Genomic DNA, 21,019 nt, shown 5'->3' with positions numbered 1-21,019 from the left:
ATGTATCTAGATACATTTATGAAAGTCAGTATGTTGTTTATTTTTTCTCATTTATTTCGAGGTTAAATTATAGTCACTATGGTAAATCACTAAATATTATATGGACACACGCTTTAATCCATGCCCCAAAGTAATTTCTCACTAATGATTTCTACGACCCATTCAGTGGCTAGAGAAATTATCTTTCTTAATGTTAGAAATACTGCCCATGTAAGTTCACTAAGTATGCCTTTGATTTTCTAATACTCAAATGCAAAAATTGTGCAAAAAGCCCCACTGTGTAATATGAGTCATTACTTTCCTGTAATAAACACTCCAACAAAAACAGGCACAAGTAACCATAGAAACAGGTGCATATATTCTGGTGCAGTGGTCTCTAACCTTCCCTGGCCCACAGGCAGTAATACTGAGCTAGGAGCATGCTGCAGGCAACTTCATACTTTGTTTTCCTCATCATAATCAGTTTTAATTTTTTAATTTCCTGTGACTGCAGACAGCATCACAGCATCTCACTAGCAACATGATCCCAATAAGCTCTGAAGTGATGTCCTTGCAATGGACACACATGCTTACTAAAACAGCAATAGACAAAAACAGGAAAAAAAGTGAGACAGAGAGAATCGACTTTTGTAGATTGAATGCCTTATTCAAATAAGGGATACCAATATTGTTTGTTATGAAATAATATTTAAAGACTGTTAATCACAGCTGTCACAGATGTTTAAACTGGATATTTCAGCATTTTTTAACTTAAATTAACAGAATTTGAATAATACCCATTTTCCCAAGGCAGCATAGCATGGGACCTGCATCAGGTTTCCAACAGGATTATACATAGTACAAAATTCTATTTTTTTAATACAGACCTGTAAAATAATTTTTCACAAAGACAAATTTATTTCACTTTATAAGTGCAAGAAGCAAAGTCAAAGGCGAAACTCAAATCTTAAGTTGACTGGATCTTTGCTTCATGTTTGCTTCATGGGCTTTTTTACTACTAAAGGTAAGTGGTTTTCTCTCTCTTTTTTTGCCCCCCTCCACAGAGCTATACTCAGTTTAATCAAAGCATCTCATCATTTTCTCATCCATGTTACTGATTCTGCTAGTTGCATCTGTACCTTCCAGGTTGAGGTTCTCACTCAAGTTTGTAACTTGCTTCAGCATGTCCAAACACATCCTGAGATTGCGTTTTCACCACCAAACGTCAAAAGCCATCTGAGCATGTTGACATGGGCTGACAGAAGCCACATATTCTGTTTTACTACCTGACCTTTGAAAACGACACAACATCTTGATTCTTAACTCATTTTTATGCCATGGGGTATTTTGTACAGTAAATCTAAAATAACAGATTGCAATAATATCAGGATTTCCTTCTTCTGTCTTCAGTTTGTAAAATGCAGCAAAAACTGTCTTGACAAAGTTACAAAAAGTTGGTGAGCAAGCTGACAGTGTTTCACTGCAATTCAACTGATACTTCCATCATTTAACAGAAGGATTAAACTCTTTTTCTAATTTCTCCATTCTTGTTGAAGTAGCTGAAGGTGGAACATTTAATATTAAAAGGTACTGAAAAGAAAGCATAAAAGATCCTTGTAGTAAGTTCTGTAATCTATAACTCAAGACAAACTTCTGAATTAGTATCATTATGGCAGTAACTCATTTAGAGCATAAATTAATTAATGACAGTTAAAAAAGAAGATGGCACTCAGAGGTCTGTATACTTTCTGTAGTCCCCATCGTCCATTGACAATCAACCTAGAAATATAGAGTTGGATTAATTGCATACTGTGAGATATCTAAAGGTTAGATGTCACCATCCAGCCTAGTTACTTTAAGCTTCCTCTAGAGTCAATAGAAAGAAATAGCTCAGATGAATTACCTTTTGGAAGAGCCTATTTTATACATTGATCTCAGTATGAGGTCTCTCTGAACTCACCATAAAAGTTAGCCATCTCAGACTTGGACAACTAAATTGCAGACCCTCAAAATAGGGTTGAGGAATCCTACTGAAAGTATTCTTATTTTAAGCCTTAAAACCAAGAAGCAAAAAACTATTACATGCAAGCAAAGATGACTAGAAAAGTGATAAGAGTATGTAAACAGACATTAGCTGCCCCTGGAAACAGCTGCAGATTCCCAGTTTAGAGCACAGCAGGCAGAGTATGACACTGCATCATGAAAGGCCCTGCTCCACCTCACATTGCTTGTACTACAGGGGAAAGAAAGCAGTTGCAGGGAACTGACTGTAACAGAGTTCAAGTCCATATGGCCCAAGTAAGGCCCCAGCCTGCTCTGCCCTTGATTCTTTCCTCTTGGGCAGATGGATAGCAACTACAGCAGCTAAAGCATCCATCAGAAAAATAACAATGAAAATGTGCTGTCTGCACAGGGGAAACACTGCCTGGGAGCACCTGACATGTTGAAAGCCACTGATTTTAGTTAACTAAGGATTCTGGCATTTAGCATTTAACAGAAACAAAGGAAACAACTCCAAACTGTCTGTCACTGAGCTGCCAGAAGATTAAGCTTTGTTTCAGACCCTGCATGAACACAGAGAGAGGGTGCAGAAAGCTAATGATGTAACTACTTACCTTAGACTCTTGCAAGAATACTGAAGTCAGTGAATAGCACTCAATGCTACTGAAATAAAATTCGACAAATCCACTCGCAACTGCTTTAGTTAATACAAAAGTTTTGCTGTGAATTCTAAGATGTAATTGATTTAACAACAGGGGAAATGTCAAGGACCATTACTTTTGACATTCTATAATCCCTTTGTTAGCTGAAATATGTCACAACTACACAGTGAAGAAAGACATTTCTATTAAATTCAGTGTAGTACTTCTGCTATATAATTTTTTTTCTAAATTTCAGCCTGATGGTACTAAAATTGGTGTCTACCAGGCTGTTTTAACGGACAGGAGAGGGAACTCTCACACATTTTATTTTCAAGTGTTACTCTCTTTTAACAGAGGAACAGGATACATCATACCTCAATTTTACAACACGATTTTAATGTCAATTTTGTAATACCATCATGATTGTGATTAGAAGCTGCAATGAGGATGGRGTATAATGAAGATGATTCCATAACCCCTTACAGTGTCCACAGTGTAAAACCATCTCTATTCACCTCTCATTCCCTTAAGGCAGAATTTTCAGCTTAGCCATCTGTTTCTTGGTTCCTTTTTGTTGTTGTGGATGTGAATTTCTCTGTAACATACACATATTTTCTTCAACGTTTCTTGGACTTTTGCACATTTGCCTATTTAGTTATTTCAAATGACAATGGGGCAATTGCAACCAACACAAGTAGTTTACTTGGAATATTTCTCTATACTTTATTCCATCTCCTAATRCAAAGGCTGGAAGTTAAAAATTCTAAAGAAGATACAATATCTTTAGATTACCTTTAGAGTACCTTGCTCATTCCCATGTGACATGACTTTCAAAACACAGCTTACTAGTGAACAGAAGATAATTTTTATAATACAGTGATTAAAAAAATATAAAGTCCTTCCACCAGAGGGTAGGCTTCCTGCTTTTTGTCATAAGCCTGATGCTTATCTAATACCACATCTATYTTATGTTTGAGAGCTATTTTTCATTTCTCTGGCTATAATTCCCCCCACATACTTTTTCAATGTGGAGATCGGAAAACTCTCGGAGACTCCCTAAATTACGGAGCAGACCTATCTAATGCACATACAGTCATGTTCGTAAGCGACACGTGAGCAGGCCCATAAATGTTAGCATTGATTCTATATAACTGTGAGCCTTGTTAGTGAGGTTACAAGTTCCTAATAAACTATTTTTGACTGCCACAAACATTAGTTCATACATGGTGCTCTCAGAAGCATGCCAGCCACATCAGTAAATTATACAGTGGACATAAACTGTATGTAAACGGAAGCCCAATTCAAATCTTATCCAAGAAACAGTGAAGGAGATTGATTCCCTTTCACTTAAACAGATTTAACATTTCTTTGATGCAGATGACTATAGCAGAGCTGTTTCTGACTAAGAAGCCTCAGACAAGAAAGAAATCAGAACCAAAGATTCACTGATCTATATTTACATTTTGGGAAATAAAGTTCATGCAAATAAACTTAGGATAAATAGAAAATGGTATTCTGAACTGAAGAGATCATGAAAATACCAATGTCAAATTGAATTCAATAACTTATACTATTGCATTAAATGTATTACATTTTGTATATCAGTACACGGTTTGGAATCCTGGTGACATTAAAATAAGTGGCAAAAATTGTTTTTATTTCTTAGAAGGCTGTAATTTCATACACAGATATGTGTTTAATTTTTAGTTGTTTAAGCATATTGTTTAATTTTTGGATTTTTTTTACATAAATATAAACCACCAGTAGCAGACAGTAAAATAAAGACCATTGCCAGCTAAACAAGGAAGTTCCAGTTTTATGATCACAATGAATCAAAGGTTAGTCACTGACCTAGAGTTCTCCTATGTCTGCAAATCTGCATATTCTATATATTCTGGCAATCATCTCATTATATGTTTTCTGATAAAGTCCAGGGAACATATTACTTTATCAAAAAGCRTATTTCTGACCAAATAAAATGCTATTTAGAACATAACAAAGTGGTTGTCAAAGAAGTGAAAGTATTCTGTGAGAGGCTGGTTGACAACAAAACCATCACTGTTCACTATACCATCATAAAAGACATCCCTGACTTCTGCTAGATCACTGAGATTACATTGTATTGTTCAACCACCCTAGTACTAGTGGAGCTTGTGTTTTAGGATTCAGCCTGTTATCTGGGGAGCAAGTGTAGCTAAATATAGGTGTGGAAAACATTTTGCTATGAAGATGATCTAATTTAATGTATTTCCATTTTATGTGAGAGAATCAAAGATAAAATTAAATTAAGTAATCTCTTGAAACACCCCTAAACGCTTCACTGAACTGAATGAATGACAGATCTGGCAACATGCTAAGACTGGGAGACTTTTAAGTCCATGATAGTGGTGGCTATCGTTTGTGCTGCATTGACAACAATAATTAAAAATAAAAGTTTGATTTCATTCAATTAAAATATTCCTATTCCTAAAATCCACAATAATCTGGTTCAATAAATCCCTATAGACAAGTTTCTGTCTTGGGCTTAATTCTTATCTTCTGTCATCACTGAAGCAGGGCTGTACTTCATACTTAACATATCTAGGTTTGAGACAAAAAATTTTGAAAAGACCTGATGTAGGGGTTTTTTGGAGCCAACATGGATGCCATAAATTAAGTATCTTCTGATATTTTTGGCATATATTCATAACTCCCYGGATGGGTCAGCTGAGCATGCCCTTGGCAGAAAACTGACAGGGAGAACTAATCAGGCCGCCAAGAAGTGTGCTAATCTTCAACTTGCTAAAAAAAATAGATAACTTACAGGCAATCAGCTTAAAACATTTAGATCTTTTCTAGTATGTATACATTAAAACTAAAGAAATGAGTTCTCCACTTACATGTGGACACGTATTAACTCTAGTAGGCATTAATTCCACAAATTCCACTCCATGTCAGGGAGTGAAGAATTTGTACAGCTTGGATATGTAGTATTTCTCCACATTTGAAGAATTTGATTTCTAAGGTTATCAATATAATTAAAAATTATAAGCAAAGTGGAATTAATGTGATTCTTTGCTATGTTTGCTTTTTTCCATTCAGTGCAATATGCATGCTCTTTTTCCCTGGCACCCACCTGCTATCTGCTCCTTCAAAGCACAATCAGACCTTCTTGCCCATAGTTTTACTGCCTACCCCATATTTCAACACATCTCAATGAATTAGCACCAGAAGGTACAGCAGGGAAACAGCACTGGTTCAGGATGGATGAGAACAGAAATACTCGCTTATCTGTATAAACCCCAAAGCCCCCGTGCTCTGTAATACAAAGGTAAAAAGCTCATATTCATGCTCCTGTCTTCCTAAAATCCTGATTTCAAACTATATTAAGGAGAAAGGAGAGGAAAAAACATATTTTTTTGCTTGGAATGGAACAAAGCTAAAATAAAAAATAGAGAAAATAGTATAAATCTATAATATACTATAATTATATATATGGCATAAGGATGCAAATAAAAAATTCAGCCATTCCAAATCAATTCTGTTTCCTTTTTACTGCACAAACATGCATCTTATTCACATGCTAAAACACAAGCCCCAACTGCCTTAACTTTAATACATGGATAAAGCAAGAAATGGACAAGGACATCTCTCAGTCTCCAAAAACATTCTAATACCAAATATCTGGATGCTGGGATTGCAGTCAGCTACCCCTACGTTAACAAAAACCTGAGGCCTGTCTATAGGGAGTAAGCAAACAAAAAGTAGCACAGCAAGACCTGCCTATAAGCAAACTTAACTAATAATAGCCATATGATAACAGGAGAGTGGTATCATTCATTAACAAAACATACTGTAAAAAAATCCTCACGGTTTCCCTGTTGATTTAATTGCCAACATCTTTTCTAGCAAAAGATAAATAACAAATTAAAACCATAAATGTCCTCCAAATGTACTCAAGTGTTACACACCAAAATAAGATCCTTAAGATACCTTTGTAAAGCATGTTTGTGCAGTTGCTTTAACTAAGTTGATACTTTCATCAAAACATAATTTCTTAATATGTATATCTTCATCATCAAAAAAGAACCYATTAAAAAAACAAGCACTGTGTGGTAACTGGAAGCAGAAGTCAGACATTATAAACTGGGCTGTAGCTCTCAAGTAGAGTAGAAGCTGAAGGGGTTGTGATATCCCTGAAAGAACGTCTTTCACCATTTTAAGGAAATGGCCATGTTTTTTGTTCACAGCTTCTTTTTTAATGTATAGAAAGATGGTGATATTTAACACTGATTTTTTTTAATCCTTTAAATGATTTACTAAGAAATCAAAGTTTTTAATTTCTAAAACATTGTTTTTTTAAGACATGTCTGTAACACAATTTAGCAGACATCTGCTAACATGCTTCATAAKCTATTCTTATAAAAATACTGATGTGGCTAAGTCACATCATCCATTAATTCATGCACTACTCAGAGAACAGAATTTGCAACTCAGTAAAATCATTAAAATGTGCAATTTATGTAGAAAGGTTGCAGAAAAAATATGGAAACTTGCATAACKAGGAAGGTAATATTTTTTGTAAAAAACTTTCCTATTAAAATATTACTGTACTACTTAGAGCAGGTTTCATGACTGAAATCCATATTAAAAATTCTTAGCTCATAAAAACTAATAGGCTATACATAAATCAAAAGAGTAAACCATGCATAGTTTCTCTCATGACTACTTGAATAACTTATTTGATGAAGTAATCAACAGCTGATTTTTAATGCCATCAAACTATTCAGTTAGAGGCCAGGTAGCATTCATCAAAGTTATTCTCTGGTCACTGGTATTACACACTTACTGACTTCACCTATCTGAAATAAATTTAATTCTGAGTACACAGTATTTTCCAGGACTCCTGTATCATTTCACAGTGGGCTCTGACAGAGACCATCATTCTTCAATTTAGAACATAATTTTGAATAGAGAAATCAAAAATAGATGGTAAGAAACGAACTCACTTGGTCTAATTGTCTGTCTCATATAAYGCTCCACAAATCATTAAAAATCTTATTAATGTTTGTACATATATTTTATACAATGTGGGCAACAAACATTAAGTAGACTGTCCTATAATTTTATATATAAAAGACCTCAATCAGTACAAAATTATAGCCTGTTATTTCATTTTTCAGAGATGAGTTTCAAGAGCGAAGRCAGATATACTATAAACATTAGTTCAAAACTATGACAAACAACAATTGCCTATAATACGATAAACCATAATACAAACACCGTCTCACAGCATCTTTCAGTGCTTTCTTCCCAGGTACTGCCTCTACACAGACTACAATCCACTAGACTGTATATTTCTCCCCATTCCAATTCTTCTGGAAGAGTCAGCCTAGTATGATAGCAATAATATGAAATATCAATATACCATTTAAAAAAAAAAAAGCATCTCAGTCTGTAGTAGATATACACCGCACTATCACCTTTGGGGTCTTTAATACCTGTATTGTATGCCCCTTGCCTAAATGCATGTCAGGGTCTATTTTCTTTTTAGGTGGTGGGTATCAATAAGAGCAGCACCTTTGTAATTCAAAAAGTCCTCTGACTGAATCAGTTGCCTTGTCAAATGGAACAACCAACACTCAGAAGGTGTAGGCAACCCAGAGTTTAAACAGATTCTACTAGCACAGCACCAATTATTCAGAAACATAGGCATAAAGGGCACAATGTCACAGCAACATTTCAGTTGACTTTCCTTTTAGGGTAATAAAGCACCCAGGCACATGTATCAGTTTATTTTATCACTTTATACAGGGAAAACCGAAAGCTTTTCCAGACAAAAGGCTAGAATTTCGAGAAACTGCTTTTATTTTCTATAAGTCACCGGGAACCAGGGGAAGTAAATTTCTAATTTGTCCTCAGAAGGTGCTAATTAGATGTGACCTAACATTTTCAAAAATCTTCTTAGTTCAGTTATACTGTTATTAATTGGGACTTAAGTGGATGTTGCCTACCTTCTCCAAAAATTAGATTTCTCTCTGGATTAAGGTTTTCATTAATCAAGGTTGAAAAGTTTATTAGCATTTCAAACCCTTAGGCCTTTAAAGAAATACTGCTTTATGTATAAGTTTGGTTAAGACTTTAGGTAAAGTTCAGAACAAGCATATAACAATACACTCATTGATCCAGTCTTAAATGTGCTTAACCTAGGACAACAGTTCATAAACAAACTTCTTTACGCAAAGATGTTACATATGCAAAAATCTTTAACACATGTTAATAGGCTTCTAAACAGTGTGCTGCCACCAAGATGATCAGAGAGCTGGAGTACATGACGTATGAGGAGAGGGTGAGAGACATGGGTCTGTTCAGCCTTTAGAAGAGAAAGCCTCATTATTGCTATCTACGATTACCTGATCAGAATAAACAGAGAAGATGGAGCCATACTCTTCTCGGAAGTGCAAAACAGYAGGAAGAGAGGCAATGGACACAAGTTGGAACATGGGAAATTGCATTTAAATATTAGGAAAAAATTTTTTTGCATGAGATTGGTGAAATACCAGACAGGTTGCCAGAAAGGTTGTGGAGTCTCCATCCTTGGAGGAGTTTGAAACTCAACTGGACAAGTCCCTGAGTAACCTGACCTAACTGAACCAGCTTTGGGCAGAGGGTTGGACTAGTTCACCTCTGGAGGACCTTTCCATTCTAAATTATTCTATGATAATTTATCATAGAATAAKTTATTCTTATTCTGTCTCCCATAACATCCTCATAGACAAGCTCAGGAAGTGTGGGTTAGATGAGTGGACAGTGAGGTGGATTGAGAACTGGCTGAATGGCAGAGCTCAGAGAGTTGKGATCAGCGGTGCAGAGTCTAGYTGGAGGCCTGTAGCTAGCAATGTCCCCCAGGGGTCACTACTGGGTCCAGTCTTGTTCAACTTCTTCATCAATGACCTGGATGAAGGGACAGAGTGCACACTCAGCAAGTTTACTGACAATATAAAACTGGGAGGAGTGGCCGATACACCAGAGGGCTGTGCTGCCATTCAGAGAGACCTGGACAGGCTGGAGAGGTGGGTGGAGAGGAACCTCATGAAGTTCAACAAAGGCAAGTGCAGGGTCCTGCACCTGGGGAGGAATAACCCCMKGCASCAGKACAGGTTGGGGGTYGACCTGCTGGAAAGCAGCTCTGCGGAGAAGGACCTGGGAGTGCTGGTGGACACCAAGTTAAGCATGAGGCAGCAATGTGCCCTTGTGGCCAAGAAGGCCAATGGTATBCTGGGSTGCATCAGGAAGAGTGTTGCCAGCAGGCCGAGGGAGGTGATCCTGCCCCTCTACTCAGCCCTGGTGAGGCCACATCTGGAGTACTGTGTCCAGTTCTGGGCTCCCCAGTACAAGAGGGATGTGGCACTACTGCAGCAAGTGCAGCGAAGGGCCACAAAGATGATTAGGGGACTGGAGCATCTCTCYTATGAGGAAAGACTGAGAGAGCTGGGACTCTTCAGCCTAGAGAAGAGAAGGCTGAGAGGAGATCTTATCAATGTRTACAAGTATCTGAAGGGAGGGTGTCAAGAGGATGGGGCCAGACTCTTTTCAGTGGTGCCCAGTGACAGGACACGAGGCAACGGGCACAAACTGAAACACAGACAGTTCCATCTGAACATGAGGAAAAACTTCTTCACTGTGAGGGTGACAGAGCACTGGAACAGGTTGCCCAGAGAGGCTGTGGAGTCTCCTTCTCCGGAGATATTCAAAACCCGCCTGGACGCGATCCTGTGCAACGTGCTCTAGGTGACCCTGCTTGAGCAGGGGGGTTGGACTAGATGATCTCCAGAGGTCCCTTCCAACCTCAGTGATTCTGTGATTCTGTGATTCTGTGATTCTGTGATTCTGTGATTCTGTAGATGATTCCATAAATAGTGACAATGAAGCCAATTAATTTGAGTGTAACTATATTCATTAATACAGACATTAAGTTGTAAGAAAATCCTCAGTTGTTGAAATAATTATAAATGCAGCCATCTTCTAAACAAATCATCTTTGCATAACAGAGGTTATGCCTAATCTATTTTACCATATATTTATCCAGTAAAGAAACAGTAAAATGTTGGTGTGCAAATAAAATAACCCTTACTGTGATCTATACATGTGTAATGTGAATCAAGGCAGTGGGAGAAACTCCAGTTGCTCACTCTKTGAGGACAGACTTTCATCAGACATGCTTCAAAGATCAGTTCATATCCACAAAAATACAAATCTTACATTATCCAATGAAAGATGTTAGAAGATGCAGCAATATATTATTCATAGCCTCTAACTGCTGACTGTGAATGAATTCGATCTTTCCATACACAAGGGCTGAGAAATCAAGCTGTGTCACACTGTGTTGGCAGTCCCTCCCTCCCTCTGGCCTAATCTCCACATGCCCATTTCTTTGTAAGGCTGTACTGGCTGTAATAGTAACTTGTTCCTTACTCTCACTGTCCAAATGTACATACAGGCCACTAATTCCCCATTCACAATCCAGTGCCCTCACCTTTGCCTGCTTAACGGGCATTTCTGAATAAGAGAGTACATGTAGTAGCCAGAAATACTGCTTCACGAAAGATTACTTTGGCCTTACGCAACCCAAGAAGAATTTCACAGAATCTTATTTCAGTAATTTTCCTAATATTAATGAAACTTTAACTTTTGCTACTAATATGCATTAGGTATGATGACATAATAGTTTAGTTTGGCAGTGRACAAAAACACTATCCCCAAAAGTACAAGTCAGAACCCACTGAAGAGCTAAGCACAACCTGAGATGTCTCAAGAGTCATCAGACCTTTCAGCTGTGAAGGACATAACACACTGATTCTCTCTTCTGTGCAACAGTGACATAATTAAACTGTTAACAAGCTTTGCAGATGGATTTTCTGTACATAAACTGAATTTGTGTATTTTTACTGAAGACTGGAAACAATCAGTAAAACAATGCCACAGAATGATGACTACTGAAAAATTCTGCAGTTTTATGTTCTCCAATACCATATCTACTTATACAAGTATAATTAGTCCAGCAACAACTGTAAACATTTGATAACAGAAGCATTTCTTTACCAACATGTATTATATTAAGAAAAAAATTCAGTAGAGCAAGATAACTCTATTTCTCATTTTGCTCACGGTGAGACATATGCTCTTATTTAAATCAAATAACTCTGCAATGAAAGCATCCAGTCTTTTGGAATAAAAATCAAAGTTCTAACTCCAAATATGGATCTCTAGACATTTATAAAAGATTCTTACTTATATACATGAGCTCATTTTGCTTTTCATTCTTCATATTAACACAATGAGACTATGTATTTCTTAGTAGGAAACCACTATTATGCAATGTTGGTATTATATTTTTTCGGATTAAATATGCAGCAAATCTGCATCTTTGTCCATCTGCCCTTTCTGTTTAGGTGCCATGGTGTTGCCTCCAGTTAAAAAAAGTCACAGCAAAAAGAGCTGAGAAGTTAAAATAATCAAATGCCATTAGCATATATTCAGATCCATTTTCTTAAGAACATGAAAAATATCTTTTAAATGCTTACCTTAACTATGCCACGGATATGCATTTTTGCTATCATCTCGGCAGTGTAAAGAAACATCAGTAGAGTATCGAGAGCAAATGTCACATACTGGAGAGGAGGATAATGCTCGAAGGTCTTTGGAGTATTCATACAAACAGAAATCACACTGATGATGGCACAGATTCGTAGTAAAGAGTGTACCCACTGAAAAAAAGACATTGCGATATTGATTTCATGTTCAAAAACAGCTCAAATATTTAGCTTCCATAACTTATACCAGGACTTTTTGTAAACACATATGGTTGGGTTTTTCTTTTACATCACGATCCACATATTTAAGGGCTTCACCCAAAAATAAGCACTCCTGACTTTATTAAAAGCATAAAATAAATTATTAGTTAATTTGGGAGGCTGTATAATTTAGAAAATAAGGATTAAGAGCCAGGAAAGAGAGTTTGGAYGCTATACTTTCTACTTTGTGGCCTTTGCAATCAAACTTATTTTCAAATGACAACTCGTCATTTCTGTCAGAACAACAAGAAAAAAAACCAACACTTAAGCAAAAAATTCTCCAGACAAGAAGTATTGAACTAAAAAGTATACTTATAGCAACTTTTCATCTAGGGAAAAATTCTACCCTCATTTACACCAATTCAGACCTCTGATATCAAGAAGTTGTAAAAACACTCATCTAATTTTAGTTTACTAAACATTTCTCTAAGTGTAATGATATTTGACCTGGACTGAACAGCTCTAGTGTTCATACACTTTGAGGCCAAATTAATTATTTTAAAGTGCAAGGCACCGGATGAATGATCTTTTACGCCCCTTCAATCCCTACAGAGTAATCTCTTGTTTCAAATGAAAAAAAGTAGCATAAATAGCAAACTGTGGCTGATATAAAAACCTATTGTCTGCCATATTAAAAAGTCAATATTACACATGCTAAGCAATATACAACTAGTCCATCAACACGACATGAAGCAAAATGACTCCATCTAAAAGGAGTGTACTGAGAAACATATGTAAATAACCTATCATGGCATATATTTCTGCAATGACATTTTGAGCTTATTACAGCCATCAATATAAACATTCTATTTAAAATTAGTTAGTATGAATCATTAATATAAGGGCATTTTCTTGTAAATGATTTAGGTGCTAAAACTCAGAAGCAAAGCTGAGGGCGTCTGGCATCCATACTGCAAATGAGATGATAGCTTCATTAAACGAATATAAGGCCAATAGCAGCTATTAATTGATTTCAGAAGATTTGACTTTTTGCTTTTATAAAATAAACATTTCCACTCCGCTTTAAGAGAAGCGTGAAAATGCCTTCTCTGCAAAAGTATGAATTCTTCAAAACACAGGAATCCTGGATGCACACTGACTGTTGAATAAATAATTGGCATATTTACATGATAATGGCATTTTCTCAATACTGCACATTCTAATAATAACTCCATTCCCAATGAAACTTCACTGATTTCAAGTTACAAGACACTTCTATATCAAACTATTGCTTAGGTCACATTGTAGGCCAAAGGACACTAGAAAAATTCGAGTTCTACTGGAAAATAAGCAGCCAAAATATACTTTTGTATTCATAAAAGATGTAAGAGAGAAAATCAAAACTTTTAAATACTGACCACCACTTTAACAGTAAAATGCTACTTTTGACACACTTTTCAAAAGCTCATTTTACAAACTTGACTTGTAATTTCAATAAACACGATAGCAACCAGAGACAATGAAAGGATGTGTGATTAGAAAAAAAATCTATAGATGAGTTTCTTGGCAAATACTGCCTGAGCATCCCCATCACTTTGCAACAACCAAAAGATACCTGCTTATTTAGTTTTGGACTTTTTGCAAAAATGAACTGGTAGATTAGCAACCATAGCTCAATACTTTTTTCTTACAAATACTTATTTATTTCAGAATCTTTCTTAGAAGTCATATTTCAACAACAAATTCACATTTAACTTATAACTGGTAACTACTGAAAGAGATACCTACTGGTTTGTTAATCCACAGAATATCTGCATTGTCTGACAAAGATTCATCGGGACCAAAATCTGTAACTGGCTGCGCTTCCACCCTTGAACTTTGTTTCCTTTTGAGCATCCTGAAGTTAACTTTTGTTATCTATAATGATGAAACCTCCTTGGGGAGAAAAAAAGAGAAGAGTCATTAATTTACTAAACAAACCATTTTATAATGAACTTTTGAACAGTTTTGTAATTAACCTAAAACATTTTGTCTCTGTGCCAAGCTGCTTTTGTACTTACTGATTAACAGGATCTTCATTTCATTAAGAAATTGCCTATATAAATGACTGACATGACTCTCATAAGTTTACAAAGATGTACACAGAGGTATGCAACTCAAATAAATAAGAGAAACTTAGCAAAGCTGGCAGAAAACTTATACCAATATGCAAAGAAGGCTATTGCTGGGACTTAAACCGAAAGTAATCTTGATGGATTTGACCTGAAGCCATTTAATGTAATGGTGACATTTCCATTTATTACACTATGCTAGGCTAAAGCCCAGTGAGGCAAAGGCAAGCAGATGTTAAGCAGCCAGYAGATGCTACTGTTCTTTACTGAAATCAGAAAATGAGCCTTTTTATTATATAATTCTATTATTAATATGTATTTTTCTAATACTCTTTATGTTAGCAATTATCTACCCAAGAGCCAGACAGCTGGCTCACTTTGGGGCTTATGCTGGCACAYGGAAGCACTGAGGAAAGTGTGCCCTTTCCACAAGGCCAGGCACAGTTTCCACGCTGCTGTTTGTGTGGCACAGAGACTGAGCCTTTTGTGCACCTCAGTGATGCTGGACAAGAGCAGAAAGGTGGCTATATCTTAATATTGACTTTTGCACAGATACAGTGCATGGAATCCAAAGTCTAAACAAATCCGAAAAGATGAACAAGCTGCACCCTCCCAAAGGAGTAGCAGTCCATCCAGAAGAGAGCACAGGGCAGGCACAGGATCCATTCATTCATGAAATAAAATCCCTTAGGTTTTGTTTTGTTTTGTTTTGTTTTCCAGGAAAATGAGGGGAAAGCAGAAAGCAAGATCTTGGACAAACCTTACTCAGGACCTAATGTGTTTTGTAGGGGATGATATACTTTCAAAAGGTTAGTCAAAAAAATAATTTAATAAAAGCTACAAGTTAACCACCAAATATCACAAGGTACAATGACGACTGCAGTGTGAATACAAGAAACACTGTGCTTTAATTAGCTGGCAGCAGTGGGTTTAAAGACTATGGAGGTACCCATGTGTTTCCTCTCAACTGTCCTTTTCACTATATGGGCCGCTGCTTCACATTCAAACATTATGCATTTATACGTTCTTTGCTGTCTCTTCTTTTACCTATAATGGCAAACATAACCTGTTCGTCTTCTTTCAAGTCACTTACAGTCTATTCCTGCTCTGTCTATTCACTSTCTTTCAGAATCAAGAGGTCAGCTCCTGCCTCTGAAACCCCCTTGCTAATGTTTTCAGAAGACTGCTTTTTTTTGCTTTCTCCTATGGTGTGTTTCTCCACCTGCAAGGCACTCCTTGCAAACCTCTGCAAAGTTTCCTCATTGTCCTCTTTCAAATCCATCATTAAATTAAAGCTCCTGATCATGATGACTGTGTGATCAGTGTGCCCTAGTGTTTTCCTCTCTCCATACACCTACCTGATATCTCCTGTCTAATATTTAAAATCCAAGTCTGGACCATTGGTCTGTGTTTGTATAGACCATAAAGCAATAGCGTCGAGGTCTAGAACTGGTGCTCCTAGCTGAAGGAGCTGAAGTTRTACAGCAATTGGGTTTTTTCTCATAAACAGAAGTGATATAAAAGCAAAAAATAAGGGACAACTTCTGACACCTTTACTCACGTTGGATGGTCAATCACAGCAAGATACAACCTTAGTAAAGTGAAAGGGATAATCTGTGACTAAAAATATGCAAATGTTTTTAAATGAACATTTTAAATACTCTCTCTCTAACAAATGAAGACTGCAATACAAACATATCCATACAAGCTCTATGTTCTCTTAAGCCTCCTCCTTCACCTCATGCTCCTATTTCTTTACCATAACCTTTCACTACTTCCTTTACTCATTTTTTTCCTGCTTTCTCCTATTTATTTCCAAGACTAACGCATTGACATGTTTTTTTCTGTTTGGACCAAAGCATGACTAAAAACTCTTGAAGTCTCGGGGGATGTTGGCATACTTTTTGAGGTCACGAAGCATCATATCACTCTTATAATGGCTACATTTAGCACAGTGATAAGTTTGCCACAATTTCTTGGGAACTGCCATTCCCAAGACCTCAGAAGGAAAAAAAAGAAAAGGCACTTTCTAAAAAGCCTCTTGCAACTATGTTCCTCTGTAAACTGTTACTCAAAATCAATAACATAACAACAGTTTTATGTTTACCCTTTCTGGCAATGTCTATGACAGTGGTTCTGGTAAACTCTTAAGAAAATACTTAAAAATGGTAGAGGATCAGTAAGATAAGYACAATCAATAAGAAAGTTACGAGAAAAGGCTCAGGATACGAAACACTGGTGAGCTACTACTGAAATCGTTTTTATAAATGATACTCTAAATAACAAGTCCTGTCTGTTTGGGGAATAAAGTAGATAATTACCAACAGGTTATAAAAGAGGCTCAGTTGTTTTTATGCTTTTTTTCCGTATTGCTTATTTATACATTTGATGTGTAGAAGATTAGCCATATCCTCATAATGAAATTCCCATTTACCTTGTTATCCAGTGACACCTTTTTTTTGAAATTGATTCTATTGAATTGATTTGGGCACATAAAATATCATGAACCTGAGATGTCAGTTATGGTTTCAATTCACTGAGTCATAATCAAATGTGGTGACAAAAGAGATCAGCATTCCTGTTTTTAAGAGGTGGCGATCAGAATTCCTGTATTTAAGAGGTGGGCCTGAATAAACAAGTCACCATGCATACAAATCCAAGGGAAGGGAGAAACATTTGGGGCACACAACAGCCAGGATGTTTACTTCTCTACTCAAAATGAGCAGGAGTGCCTACAAAACTGCAGAATAAAAGACCGCAAGCCAGGAACCTTTTAGACATGATCTTTAGCAAGAACGTTCAAAGTATAGTAAGATTGCTCACAAGTTTTTATGCATTTTTTTTGTTCTAACTACTTTCATTTTTCTGGGAAACACACAGGCTTTTACATGTGTTTGTTACCTTAGAACAACACAAAGCCTGGGGCAGCCTCGGGACTCTCCCGCACGTGTGTAAGGAATTTAACTCATGAACTACAATCCCTTTTGCAGCTCTGTCTGTAAGGGGGATGCAGCTGCAAAGATGCAGGGGAGGAAGGGCACTGTGCATGAACTCCTTGCAGCACGTGACGTGCAGCGAGCACCACACCAAGCGGTGCGCACGGGGAGGTTGCAGTCCTCCCTACCTCTGACCATGAATCCCCCTCTGCAGCTCCCGCATTGATCCTAACATACATCCTTAGGTACTTCTTTGATCACAACCTGTTATTAACATAAGAGACTTCATACATTCCCCAGGGAATATTTCTAGCTCCAGAGTTTTTAGAAATATGGGGTGTGGGGTGAAGACAGGTTGTGAGACAGGAAAACACCATGGAGTTTTTGGGCTATGTCCACTTCAGATGTCCTTGGGGTATTTTCTCTGTAAGAGCAATGAAAATCAACAGCACAGGTGTCAACCTTCTTAAGGAGGAATGTAGTCTCTTTGCTTTTAAATCTTCCCTTTAGATTATTTTTAGAAGTGAAGACAAACTAAAGGAGCAAAACAAAATAGAAAATTATTCATGCCCTTTCAGATCCATTCAGTCAGCCTTTTCTCTCTCTTGCCCTGAACTTGCAGGTATGTTCAAAGAAAATTAAGATCACAGCAAGACAATCACTATCCCATCTTAGAACTAAAATTCAAGACAATAAGCTAGATTTATCAGTATTACACTAGATCTGCAGCTTCTCCTGAAATGAAAGTATACCCACACAACAGCTGGTAAACTTAGACCCAGTGTGCAGTTAGGGGGAAAAAAAACTCGATGAAGAACGTCTAATCCCAGTTTGTGATATCCACACTAACCACAAGACACTTTTGCTGATGGAAGTTTGCACTTCCTACAAAAATCAAAAGACAAATTTAAAAAAGCAGCTGATCCTACGCAGCCTCAAAACCTGAGAAATCTGTGCCTTGTTCCTAAAGCAAGTTCACTGTATATAGTATATTCTCAAGCAATCTCTATTACAAACACAGAAAAATACACTTATAAAAGGCACTGGTAGAAAAAGAAGGCAGTTGAAAAATACCTTCACAGAAAAATAAATAGAAAAATAAAGCAGATACACCTCTCTGTCAAACTTTCAAAGACTTACGGAAAGAGTTTAAAGAACAGCCATATCCCTGGTATCAGCAAAGTCTGGCTTCCTGCATATTTCTGTTTCACAGTCTACTGGCTTTGTCATCTGAGATCRCACAAGCACAGACTGAAAGTCCTCCCATGGCTGGGCACCTACAAGAACTCTCTTTAACATGAATTCTGAATGTCTGAAAACATGTCAACTCCCATTCCAATTTTTCCCAGAGCTAGGACATAAAAAGTGGCACATAAACTTGTAAGCGAATAATTATCTTTTAACCTTTGCAGATATGCAAAACCTAAAATCTGCCAATGGGTCCAAAATTTCTAGCGGGTGACAGAAGAGGACCTAAGCACACAAACACATAGCATGATGAAAAAACATCCATTTTATATATAGAAAACCCACAGGCTACCTTAAAGAAGAAATTGCTCTCAGCAATAGTATAGATTCTACAAYTACGGAAAAAAAAGTAAGTTCTCTTTCTTTACAAAGTCCTTCTGCTGTTGAATCTCAATAGTCTTCTTCCTCTCCCTCCTAGCCAATTGTCCTTGTTTCCCCATTGCCTGCTCCCTCCATCCCAATGGTCTTCCATCCCTACTTTTGGCACAATTACAGGTGCAAGTTATTTCAGAATTTGTTTTCATATACCACAATATTTGAAGTGAGCAAGTTATATAGATGACAGTACAGATATACTCAATTTTAGAAAGGTAAAGACAAAATTCCATGTGATACAATCACATGCCACATGCCACTCTGCAATTTATTACTAACTCATAACTAGTTTCACGGAAAAACTCCTATCAGTCCTCTTTGTCTCTGTGCAGTGCTGTTGCTCCATCTGATAAAAAGTCCTAAAAGATCTCTTCATTATTTTCAACATAGCATACCGCTAATAGCTGACTGAAATTCCAGTGTTCATCAAAAACAAACCGGATTTTTCACAAAGAAGGTATATTGAAGGAAACATCCTAAAAATCAGTTACATTCACACTTTCAGATCATCTGGACACTGGTAGCAAAGAACAGCTGGTGATGTCTTGYGCTCACAAACAGGACCCGAGGCCAAAATATCAGGCTGGGGTTCACGGATCAAGGAAGGCTTACTTTTTTAATGCAAAAACCCCTGGTCCGAAAATATACAGGTGTCTAGAATTTAGCTCTTTGCTCCCTACATGTCTCCTGTGTCTTGTCTTGTCAATGGCTAAGGGCTAYGCTCACACAGTATTTATTTCTTAAACACAGTTCTTCCTCTAAGACCTAGCTAGAACGATTCAGATCTACTCTGAAGACAGAATCAAATACAAAATTCCATACAGAAGCTGACCTCTTGTAAATACGATATACAGCCTCCTGCTAGTACCACACAATGTCACAGCTTCTACCATAAGCCTTCCAACATCTAAAAGACACAATTTTGAAGAACCCATGCATATCCACTGTGTTGTGACGTAGCCAGACAATGAACTTCATAATTTTAAATAAAACTGGTTTGCATTTTGACCACATTTTTCAATTTAAAAATAGCATTGTATAGAAGAAAAAAACCTGAAGATCTCTACAATCTAAAACATGCCTTCTTAGTATTAATTAATTATGATTTTCAAATGAAGCTGTTAAATGCATTCCACCACAGCACTTCTTTTACATACAAAGTAGAGATCAAGGTACTCCCAGGTTATCCCACCAGTAAAGGGCAGTTACACTCTTRTATTATATTCCACAGTCCCAGCTCCCCAAGTATCCAGAAAGGAGGGACAAGCCTGAGCACGAAGCACCTCCTTCCCTGAACAACCAGGTTTTTCCTTCCAAAGCACGAGAGCGGTGTGCACCCCAGACTCTCTCTGACCCATAGGYGGGTGGTATGAGGTAGGACCAGGGAGCTGGAGAGTATCCCAAGCCCCACAGCTTAGACACAGCCTAAGACATTACTCTGTCATAATGATTGGTTAATGCTAAGATTTTAATGATGGCCACTGAATGCCTAGGAGTTACATGTAATGAATATATTGATGGCGATATGTTCCCTTTATGAATGTATATCATGGCTTAACAGCTAGATTACTTTGAATGTTCTTTTCAACTGGGGGCCACCTACCCACCATTTGCTGCCCTAAGATTAGCCTACTGCAATGTAGTCTATACGAAAATCCTTCAGAGCCCCCGGCTGACAAAGAAATGCAGCAATTCACTTGATAAGAATCATGCTGCGAAAAAATGACAGCAGTGTTCTGGGACTTCCTTTTGTGATCTACTCATTTCCAGGTGGAAATTATGCTGTAGCTGATGATCTGTGAAGCTCTAAATGTCTAGCACCTGCCTCTTTGTGGGGCATCTTCTTTACCCACACCTTACAGCTGCAGCTATGAATAGCTGAGGTACCTCATCTAGATGTTTTTTCTTGTGAAAGCAAGGGGGCAGGTCACGCTTTGAGAGGATTTAGGGAGCAA

At 37.2% G+C, this 21,019-nt stretch overlaps 1 protein-coding gene across 2 annotated transcripts in view; it reads right to left on the bottom strand.

The window, feature by feature from the left end:
• NALCN (sodium leak channel, non-selective) overlaps nucleotides 1–14,290 on the bottom strand; it is a 237,119-nt gene extending 222,829 nt beyond the window's left edge. For both annotated transcript variants that reach the window (XM_026066533.1, XM_026066534.1), the window contains exons 1-2: nucleotides 14,183–14,290; nucleotides 12,185–12,367 (exon numbers count right to left, since the gene is read on the bottom strand). In XM_026066533.1, the coding sequence (XP_025922318.1) occupies nucleotides 12,185–12,367; nucleotides 14,183–14,290 (291 nt within the window). The remainder of the gene's footprint in view (nucleotides 1–12,184; nucleotides 12,368–14,182) is intronic.
• Nucleotides 14,291–21,019: the final 6,729 nt, after the last annotated feature.

The sequence above is a fragment of the Apteryx rowi genome, unplaced genomic scaffold, assembly GCF_003343035.1.
Source record: "Apteryx rowi isolate R43461 unplaced genomic scaffold, aptRow1 scaffold_242, whole genome shotgun sequence".
Classification (NCBI taxonomy): domain Eukaryota; kingdom Metazoa; phylum Chordata; class Aves; order Apterygiformes; family Apterygidae; genus Apteryx; species Apteryx rowi.
The sequence above is the reverse complement of the archived record's forward strand: the minus strand, read 5'-3'. Positions and strand labels throughout refer to the sequence as shown.